At 49.7% G+C, this 10,283-nt stretch overlaps 4 protein-coding genes across 4 annotated transcripts; 2 read left to right on the top strand and 2 right to left on the bottom strand.

Annotated features, from left to right (window-relative positions):
• Positions 1-134: 134 nt before the first annotated feature.
• Positions 135-1,823, bottom strand: GMORB2_7187 (putative arabinose efflux permease, MFS family; the record flags this gene model as incomplete). Its single annotated transcript, XM_035469152.1, has 2 exons — positions 135-1,577; positions 1,671-1,823. The coding sequence occupies 2 exons, from the start codon at positions 1,821-1,823 to the stop codon at positions 135-137; spliced, it is 1,596 nt and encodes a 531-aa protein (XP_035321532.1).
• Positions 1,824-4,154: 2,331 nt separating this feature from the next.
• GMORB2_7186 (uncharacterized protein) lies at positions 4,155-4,335 on the top strand (the record flags this gene model as incomplete). The annotated part of the gene is made up of 2 exons (XM_035469151.1): positions 4,155-4,217; positions 4,297-4,335. 2 exons carry the CDS (start codon positions 4,155-4,157, stop codon positions 4,333-4,335), a joined length of 102 nt encoding a protein of 33 aa, XP_035321531.1.
• A 528-nt stretch (positions 4,336-4,863) lies between these two features.
• On the top strand, positions 4,864-6,251 carry GMORB2_7185 (transporter; the record flags this gene model as incomplete). Its single annotated transcript, XM_035469150.1, has 6 exons — positions 4,864-5,241; positions 5,310-5,319; positions 5,377-5,700; positions 5,780-5,893; positions 5,965-6,070; positions 6,134-6,251. The coding sequence occupies 6 exons, from the start codon at positions 4,864-4,866 to the stop codon at positions 6,249-6,251; spliced, it is 1,050 nt and encodes a 349-aa protein (XP_035321530.1).
• Positions 6,252-6,503: 252 nt separating this feature from the next.
• Positions 6,504-8,066, bottom strand: GMORB2_7184 (Peptidase family M20/M25/M40; the record flags this gene model as incomplete). The annotated part of the gene is made up of 4 exons (XM_035469149.1): positions 6,504-7,087; positions 7,150-7,513; positions 7,576-7,834; positions 7,897-8,066. The coding sequence occupies 4 exons, from the start codon at positions 8,064-8,066 to the stop codon at positions 6,504-6,506; spliced, it is 1,377 nt and encodes a 458-aa protein (XP_035321529.1).
• Positions 8,067-10,283: the final 2,217 nt, after the last annotated feature.

The following is a 10,283-nucleotide window of genomic DNA, read 5'->3' as shown; positions in this document are numbered from 1 at the left end:
CGGGATTCAGTATAGGTCATGAGTTGAAGAACGTTGACCATTGTACTGAGCATCGTCTACTAGAATAACGAGCTATTTCATGATCCATCTTCTAGAAGGTTACGCGGCATAGAGAACGTTTCCCCTCCCCCGATCTAGTATATATACACAAACTCGTCATTCTCGCGATCAGTCAGGTCCTTGAACGCATTGGTGCCGAGCTGTACGCCGTCCTCCGTCTCCTGCCTCTCACTCGTGTAGCGGTTCTCCATGCTGAGATCACGCAATTTTCTGGGCTTCCCGTTCTGCTCTCTTCTATGTTCCTGGAACCTGTTGAGGACCCAAAGGTTGACGGTAAGTAAGCCGACAATGCCAACCAGAGCGCAGGTGGTGCCCATTGTCTTACGTAGCCCAGGCTTATACTCGGGGGCGTCCGCGGTGGAGAATAGGAGGGGTCCGATTATGTTACCGGCCGAGGAACCGGCGTTGAAGATCGACATGACGACCGACTTCTTGGTGGTACCAGCTGTGTTGGACACCATCCAAGACACAATGATGGGGTTACCGGCGAATCCGAAGGCTAGTAAATAATAGGCCGCCAACAGAGACGCCGTGCGGTCGCGAGGTAGCAGGTACAGCATCAGAATGCCGGCCAGGACAGGCAACATGAGGGCTGCCAACGGTGCAGACTTGATCTTGAGGCGGTGAGCGAGATACGCCGAGGGCATGATGACTATGACCTGTAGGGCGCCAAATGGCATATTGAGCAGCGAAGTCAAGCTCTTCTCCATGCCTATTCCTTCCAGAAGAAGAGGTCCGAAGGTGTTTGTGACGATTGTCGTGATGTTGAGTGTGAGGGCTATTCCCATGAATAACCAAGCCTTGGTCTCCAGGAGCGCCTCTTGTACGTGATTCCACTTGAATTCGCGACTTCCCGTTCCCGTCTGATTAGCACGCAGCCGCTCAATAGCCTGGAGACGCTCAAAGTCGTTCAGGAAGCGGGCCCCAGCCACATCGCTATCAAGGAACCAGTAGACTATAGGTGCCGTGACGATGGTAAGAAGGCCTACAAATAGGAATAGGATGCGCCACGACTGAAGCACCGGGTGTTCGACCTTGGTGAGACCGTAAGACACAGCGGCGGCAAAGATGGTGGCCACCCCATTGGTACTGTACCAGCAGGCAACGCGCACGGGCTGCTCAGCGCGACGGTACCACTGCGACGTGATGACGGAGAACAGGGGCAGGCAGCCGGCCTCGAATAAACCGAGCAGGAACCGTGTGGCCAGGAGACTTCCATAGCCAGAACAGGCAGCCATGCACGTCTGCGCGATGCCCCAACCGAGGCACAGGGTCGGCATGAGAATGCGGTGGGGCACCCTGACAATAAGCCAGGACGAGAAGGGTTGCCATGCAAGCTGGGCAATGGGTGCAATTGAGCTGACCAGCGAATACTGGGCGCTGGACAGGTTGCAGTCCTCCCGCATCCCCGTGATAGCCCCATAGCCGAGTGTAGATTTGTCGAGAATTTGGAGAAAATATACCCAGGTAAGAATGGTCAGGATGTGAAGATCCGTCTTATGCCGGATTCGTCTATCCTAAAAACCGATGGAAGAGGCGCGGTCAGCCACGACGTCAAAGGATAGAGTGATGACAAGCGGATGGGAAGTTAGGATGGTGTTTCATCTCACATCTTCTTCTGTAACATCAACGTGCTGATCGCCAATGAGCTCAGCAGCTCTGTCAGCACCTTTGCCGATGTTGACTCGTTTTATCAGGCCCGGGTCGACGTTCTCCTCGAGTGTTTGTGAGGCTACCTCCTCCAGATCTGGTGAGCTTTTCATTCTGGATGACCGGGGGGGGTAAAGAAGGAAGAAAGCTTCGGGGTTTAGGATATGCTAGGAAGGGCTGCCTGACGTAGTTTAGAGAGAGCAAGAGGTCCATCTTATATGACAACTACAAGATTTATCCATCAATACTCAATACGACCCCGCGTCTCTCGGCCTATTATACTCCGTGGTCCTATCTTGCCTTGAATTCCATGGGGGCCATCCGGCAATTCTAACACACGGAAACTACCTTGGAAAGACAACATATCCACTTCCCCGCATCCCCAAATAATAGATCTATAATCCTCAAATGGAGACTTGGAAACCCGATTATGGCATCATTGTATCGTCTAATAGCAAATTTTCCCGTGTCGCCGAACTTGTTCAGAGGACAAAGCAGTAGAAATGGTACCGAAACAGCTTGCAGTGATCTGGCTATTACTTCCAGACATCATCACCTGGCCTGATGGCATGACACTTCCGGTATAATCCCCCAAGGGCCAATGGTAATGTTTGCGAGATAATACGTCACATGCTGTCTTAAGGTTGACCTTCATCTGCGTCTAGTATCCCCACCGGAGGTTTCAGCGCTGAGAAAAAGCGTGGGGGTTTGGTTGGGGGTGAATCCCGAGAAGATTTCACTGACTCATTCATACATCCTATTGAGAATAAGAAATAATGCAAAGGTTTTGACTACTTCATTGAACACGGTATATGGTAGATTCATTGGTATTGTTCACTGCATTACTTGAAGGAAGATGAGGTCAATAGTATATACGTTACGATTACACATCATGGAAAATATTTGTGCTCGTCCTAGAACCATTCAAGAAGCTCAGGGAGGGACGTGTGAATCCTCAGGACAGCAGGAACCATCAAATCTAACTCTACATGTCTCATCCGTAGAAGCATGTCTGTGTGCAGAAAAGCAGATATGACCTTTGGGCTGCAACCAGATTTTTGGACGTGGTCCTCACATTATCGACAACTGAAATTGCCTTGTGGGGTGTAGGGTGATACAATAGCAAAAGTATACTATTGCAGCAGCCGTCCTCTCCATATTAAACACGTATATATAGACTAACAACGTAAGCAACTTTGATATTCAGCAATAGGCTACGGCGTTGTCCTAGAGAGAAAGGGGGGTACATTGGCTTGTACTAGATGCTGAGCAGTAAGTCGCTGACGTCGACGGAGTTATGCTTATTGGTGCGAAAGGCAATGTGGGATAATACATAGCAATACGATGATAGAAAACGGGTAGCGGCAACAGATGGACTTTGAACACATTGCACCAAGATTCGCCTCAGCTTCGCTTCGTGATTCTACCGACATGTTCAATCGACAAAGCAAGGCCCTTCCAGAGAGGCATGTAAGCATCGCTAGAGCTTCGTTTGAAGTTGAAAGTCACAGCGTCTGTATGTAAGAGTACAGCCGATATGACTTAACTATCGATCACTCCCTTAGAGCTTTCCATTAGACCATATGGCAGAAACTGGGTTACCGGGCAATCTTATTGCCGTAGAATGGGAGGCACATCGCTTCATTATTTCAGTCATGATGGAGCTGGTATGCATGCTGTGCACTTTCTCTATATTCGGTTCTTTTATGCAGTTCGGAGGAGCCTATGACACGTACTGTATGTTCTGCCATAACAGCAATGGGCGTACAGCGATAATGTCACAGTAGGCAAATTGTATGCAAGTGAGTGCCTGTTTCGACATTGAACTTCGAGAAACCAGCCTCTTGTATCCTATAGAGAGGCCCATGTCATGCCGCACAAGGAGCTTGAGAACCAATGACAACGTTCATGTTTCCATAGAAGCCTGGGCTGCCGGGTGTGCTTATCCACCCGGGAGGACGAGTGGTATGGTGATTGTGCACAATAGGAAGTCATACGGCCTAGTGAGGTACGTAAGAAAGAGACATTGGGCTGAAGAAACGGAAATGAGGCGGGTCTGAGCAATATGCATCTAGACTTCTAGAGTAACCCCCACGCCGGCTCCAGTTGCATACCATCTAATGCGGGGGAACCAGATTGTTTGCGGGGGAAGCGGAGTCGGACGTTTTGCCGGTCATACGGTCATGTGGTAACTGAATAGCTCAAGTACACAAAGCGAGATGTCAGCACCGTCATGTCCGGGGTAATGTTGTCAGTGCCTTCTCGTACACACGATTAAAAGACTATATGTAGTTGTAATGGGAAGCCCAGGTGGAACTTGACCGTCTCGGCTATGTATGAATCCGCTCCACCTATTTAATTCCTCTGTTCCCGCTACCTCTATACGTGAAAAGTCGTCCCCCTTTTTCTTCGCGGGAATTGTTCACTCATAAGCTCAAGGAGCCATGAAGGTCAGCTTCTATAACCTTGGCATTGCGCTGTTTGCCGCAATAGGCACGTTCCTATTCGTATGTGTACTCTCGAATGCAAGGTCCATTCTCCACCCTCTTGTAGATGCGAAAGCTGATTCATAATTTCAATACGCAGGGCTTCGACACCGGCATTGCCACAACAAGTTCGTCATGATCGTGCCAAGGTCGTGGAATTTGGGTATTCTAACAAATTCCTTCAGCCATCGCACATGGAAGTTGGATTTCATACATGGGAAATCCATCTAATGGCTTGACTGGAGCGGTACCATACGTGTTGAACCGCCCTTTTGGAGAACAGCTCTAACATGGTGCTCAGGTTGTCGCCGTATACATTGCTGGAGAAGCTGTTGGTGCTCTCCTGCAAACGGCCGTAGCCGATCAGCTAGGTCGTGTTCGCTTCATGAAAATGATGTGCGTCATCGTCACGATTGGAACAGCCATCCAGACTGGATCAGTAAATCTTGGAATGTTCTTGGCCGGCCGAGCTCTTGCAGGAATCGCTGTAGGGTATAGTACAATGGATCAAGAGAAGCCACCCCGGTCATCAAGACAGCCGCTAACCAACTGTCTGCCTTGAAGAGGTATGGTGGCAACAGTGCCCATCTACCTTAGCGAGATTTCCCCTCCTCACACGCGTGGCTTGATCGGAGGCATTTCTGGTTGTGGTATCTCATTTGGGACCATGGTATCGAACTGGGTTGGCTTCGCATGCTCACATGCTCCTTATGGAGCTGCACAGTGGCGCCTCCCTCTCGGCATCCAGGTTCCGTGGGGCATCATCATGTTTGTCGGACTCAGCACATTCATGCCGAATTCCCCACGGCAGCTAGTCCGCCAGGGAAAGATTGATGAAGCCAAAGTTGAATTTATAAAGACGCGCAGAGAGCTCGAGACTTACCATGTTGACGAAGAGTTCACATTCATGCTCCAACAGATTCAGTTTGAGAAGGAGCGGGAGGTGACCTCCTACAAGGAGATCTTCAGACTATTCCGACGCCGTGCACTGGTGTCCATTGCGGTACAGACCATGACGAGCTTGACAGGCGTCAATGTTATCCAGGTGAGAGATCTTCCAGCACTGTAGCGCAGTTGCTATTGAATGAAGAGATTAACATGGCTTCTTAATAGTACTATCAAAGTATGTCTCTTCAAAGGGGGCGGTACCAAGACTGTCTGTACCTCTAACATCTACCAGCGATCCTATATAAGGGCTTGGGTATGAGCCCAAATACGATCCTTGCCCTGGCTGGCGTTTATGGAACCATTACTTTTGTCTCAAACGCAATCACCACGTTAACCCTCACTGACCAGTGGGGACGTCGCAAGTATGTCTACAGTCCCATCTCTGCTACCGTGGAGCATCTCTCATGTGTCTCTAGAATGATTCTTTGTGGGCTGTCGGGAGTCATCCTTGTTGAGGTCTACGCCGCCGTAATGCAGAATCAGTTCCAAGACACCAACAACAAGATCGGCAAAGGCTTTACCGTCTTGGGCATCTACCTCTTTGCCGTCATTTACTGTACGCACTGCACTCATACTTTTCAGATTGGACCAGGGAAGGGTGAGGGTCTCTATACTTACAAAGATTCTGTTTCCAGATGGAATGCTGAATAGTACGACGTGGCTCTACGGCGCTGAGGTCCTGCCAATAGCTCTACGAAGCAAGATTATGGGACTCGCAGCTGCTTCCCACTTCGTTGTCAATGTCGGAAGTACGCACTCAATTTGATCCCTTTTTTTTTCGTTCTTCACCTTTATATATGCTAACCGCTTTTCAAAACAGTTACTGAGGCAGGCCCTAGCGCATTTGCCAATATCAAAGAGAGCTACTACTATGTTTTTGTCGGCTGCAGCTGTTTCTTTCTCGTAATAGCTTACTTTTACTTCCCGTGAGTCTGCCTACCTTTCTTGATCTCATGTGGTCACGGAGGGCTAACATGCAGGCATTTTAGTGAAACTAAGAAAAAGGGATTGGAGGAGATTGCGGCTGCATTTGGGGACAAGGTTGTCACGGCAAAGGATACAAAGACGGGCATGGAGCCTACTGTAGAGCATAGAGTAAAAGTCTAGCTGGCGAGTCTGCACGCTGATGTACGCTTGTAATGTTTGTCGATATATAGATGAACACGGCCGATGGAGATGCTATATCGACAAGAGGAATCAAGGAAATATGCCTCCAGAGGGCAACCAGATTGGCTTGACCTCCAACTGCAAGGCCGTACAGTCATGATCCAACGACATGTAATTGGCACTAGGCAGTTACCAGTACGGAAGGAATGGGTTTGAAATTATTCCTGCAAAAAAAACGTTCAGTGAATGCATCTACTTAGTCTGGATGTAGTGGTCAAAGTTGAGCACTGACTTGCCCAAAACCTCACAGCTTTTGGCGCAGTCCTCCTTGGAAGTCCATTCCTTAGCCGAATGACTGATCCCGTCCTTTCCACGGGCAAATACCATGGCAGTGGGGACGAGCGTCGTCATCATGGTGGAGTCGTGAGCTGTACGGGTGATGGACTCGATGCCATCGTCGCCGCAAGCCCGACGCACACAATCGACGGCTTCGGGCCAAAACTCACCAGGCGGAAGGTCTAGGTCACGGTGGTACCTCATCTCTAGGCCGTGCATGTCGGCAATGGCCTTCATCTTAGTCTCGGCGGCGGAGCTCATAGCCTTCATTCCGCTATGCTCCACATGCATGAGACAGAAGGCCAGGTGCACGTCGGACTGGATGTTGCACGAGCCTAACGGCCCGCTGCGAATGTTGGTGGCCGTGGTGGAGCCACCATTGTCATAAGCGAGCTTCTCCAGCTCGGTGATGATCTTAGCCGCACCCATGAGGGCATCACGACGTCCGTACATGGGGTATGTGTTGGCGTGGCCGTCGTCGCCCCTGAGGTTGACAAAGTCTGTATATGCGACACCGCGTTAATTATACAACCCTGTACCCTAGCCCAGAGATGGCACTTACACCACACCATGCCCTGCCAGCCTTTGACCCATCCGACAGGCTTCCCGGCCTTTTCTAGGTCGGTGTACTGCTCGACGTGGATTTCAAAGTGGGCTGAAATGGGGAACTCCTCAAACGTGTTGGGCCCGTCGCCAATGTAGCCAATCTTGGCCAATTCAGCGCCCAGAGTCACACCAGAGCCGTCGTGGGTTACTGAGGCTTGGGCCTCTTCGAGTGTCGACCGTCCTACATAGACGCACGAAGATCCGAGGGGAGGGAAGAATCTAGCTCCCTCCTCGTTGGTCCAGTTAATGAGGGCGATGGGGGCCTTTGTCTTGATGCCCTGCTCCTTCATACTGCGGATGACCTCAAGTCCTCCAATGACCTGCATATCAGAATCCGAATCAGCCATATGCAGACCATAGAAGTAGAAGACTTGCGCCGTACACCTAGGGGTCCGTCAAACTTTCCACCAGTGGCAACGCTATCGAGGTGGCTGCCCATGGCAATCGGGGGAATGCTCCTATCACCCCAGTCAAATAGAGCAAACTGGGACCCTGTGCCATTGACCTGGTACTCGGCTCCCAAGGCAGTTACCTGCTCGCGAAACCAATCCTTGGCCATCTTGTCCTCGGGGGTGGCTGAGAGACGAGTAACACCTCCGGGGGACGGGAGACTGAATTGCGCTGTGTAGTGGATATCGCCCCTTTGTACAGTCAACTTCTAGTCCAACTTTGCATTGCATAGGACGGGATGAGTCGAGCTTACCATAGTCGATCTCCGTTGATGGTGAACTCCTGAGCAAGAAGGGAATTGGAGTCCGAGGCATAGAAGCGAGGACGGAAGCTCTCACAACGAGTCGGAGCTATGCTCATCCTCTTGAAGGCCACGCTGGTCAGCGAGGCTGACCTCCGGGACATGGCGATGTTGCACTTCATGACGTTAAATTGTGCAGTATACAAAATGTCGATGAGAAGGACTGGGTTGGCTATGTCTGTATACAAATTCTTTTTGAATTGAGGGAGATTTTATGTTATACGGGATAGTTCACATGTAACATATATGAATGTCTGCGCATAGCTTCTAATCAGCACCCCCATCCTGAAGCTGGACGCCGAACGCCGAGATGATGATGTATGCTTCCCTCTCTCACCTATCTATGAACCAGGAGCTCTGCTTCCCCTGGCCCCGCATCCTTCGGTAATAAGACCTGGATATAGTTCCTCTTATCTGGTGGCTTACACGAGGTTGCATCAGAATGGACAAAACGACGACTCTAATAGTAAATTCCGGAGTCGGGCTCCGCGCCCTGACCCAACCCTGTGTAATACTGTCTCACCGGCTCACCGGCTTCCCGTCCATCCCATGCCCATCTAGTACTGCGTCTTCGAAGTCTTATCGGTCAGCATATAATACTCATGGAGTAGACCTCCCACCCCAGCCCCTGGGCAGTCAGATAGCCGTTGATTAGGGAATGACCATCTGCCGAAAATATGATGACTTGCAACATCCGTGTATGTTTTCCAGTTCCAGAATGTGTGGGCGCCATTTCATTGGCATGCTAATCTGAGAGCATGTGTATTGTAGAGTTTTCGATAATAATTAGGTACTATTTAAAGGCTCAAGATGGTTGTTATCTGCATGCTGCAGTTACAAGGTTTCTCATCCCGTTAAGTTCTTGCATGATGTAAACGTGGTTATCTGTATCCTGATTTGGATGCGGTTTTTTCGGCGTTGGCAGACGTGAACAGAAGTAAATCACTCCAGTGTATTGCATCTCTTGTGTGGAGATTATGTTTTTGATCACAACATACCGTGACAAAACAATGGCGTAAGTTTCGTAGGTCTAAACTAGTCGGGCTCTCCCTACCACAATAATCAGCGGGTATTTTGAATGGCACCCGCTCAGTTATTATCATGATTTATTATATTACCAAGGTTCGAACGCGTTAGTCTGGGGTAGTCGTAGTGAACCCCCGTCCTGTTCGATACAGGAGATGTCGGCTTTATATGTCTGGTCTGCGTGGAGCATGAGCAATATACAATATCCGATGTTTTCAAATTCGTCTGGTCAAAAAACCCTTATTTATTCAATCAGCCTTATGCCTGACTATACCTCACATAATGATATTGAATGTGTGCTGGGCTTGGCTGCTTCACACCTATATCCGCCCGACGCAGAGCACTGGATTATGGAATTCCACGCCGACACGGCATCATTTCACGTTGGCCTTCTCACAAAAAGGACAACTGGAGACTTACGGCCCTTGTTATAACGAATATTGACTTACAGGATGGCCTCGTTCTTATCATCGTCGCCGTCACGGACCCATAATTTAGAGAAACGCGTGGGCCACCTGAGCGCAACAGAAGTGCCGATACCAATTGGTCGAGAGGTCCCTTGTTGTTCGAAATGAAACCACGGCTATGGTCCCTACTATTGAGTCCTGGTATGCCTTGATTGCCGAGAGGGGGGGAGGGGGTAAGGAGAAGGTCATCAAATAGGCGGCCGGGATTGATATGCACACTCGGGCGATAATCGACCTATTATCTCACCCCCTCACTCATATGCCGGAGGCGCACATTCGTCCGTTATAACATGCCATCATTGCGATATCAGTACTAAGACTTCAGTAGCGACAATCTGTTCTGAATATCCAACCCCTTCGAAATCTGGCAGCATCCCATGTGAGCCTACATCATAGGATTGGTACCCCAGCGTCGGAAGCTGGGACTAATGAGCCGATTGATCAACAACTGGCGTAGAGTAAAAAAAAGATTCAATAGATAGAGGCGTAGTCGATCACACCTCTCTGCATCCCTTATCTCTGCTGTACTCTCGCATTGCAACCTCACGACTGCATGCCTCCAGAGATAAGACATGTTGGCTCATTCGCCTTTCCATTCCGTTGCCACCGATGGAGGGCATCTCCCGTTGCAGCAGCTATCAGTTGATACCACATAGCTATAGAATCACGTCGATTGCAGTATCTGTATGTTGGGACATCTGGGTGCGGTCAAGATGTGACAAGAAGGGGGGATCAACCGCTGAACCAGAGCGTCGGGAAGCTGATATCCTACTCGAGAATTCTTCGTTTATTTTCACAATCGAGTATCATCTCTGGAAAGCTCCAGTCTCTAACCACGATCTGTTG

Source organism: Geosmithia morbida, assembly GCF_012550715.1.
Source record: "Geosmithia morbida isolate 1262 chromosome Unknown scaffold_7, whole genome shotgun sequence".
NCBI lineage: Eukaryota > Fungi > Ascomycota > Sordariomycetes > Hypocreales > Bionectriaceae > Geosmithia > Geosmithia morbida.
Note: the sequence above shows the minus strand (reverse complement) of the source record. Positions and strands in the feature narration are given on the sequence as shown.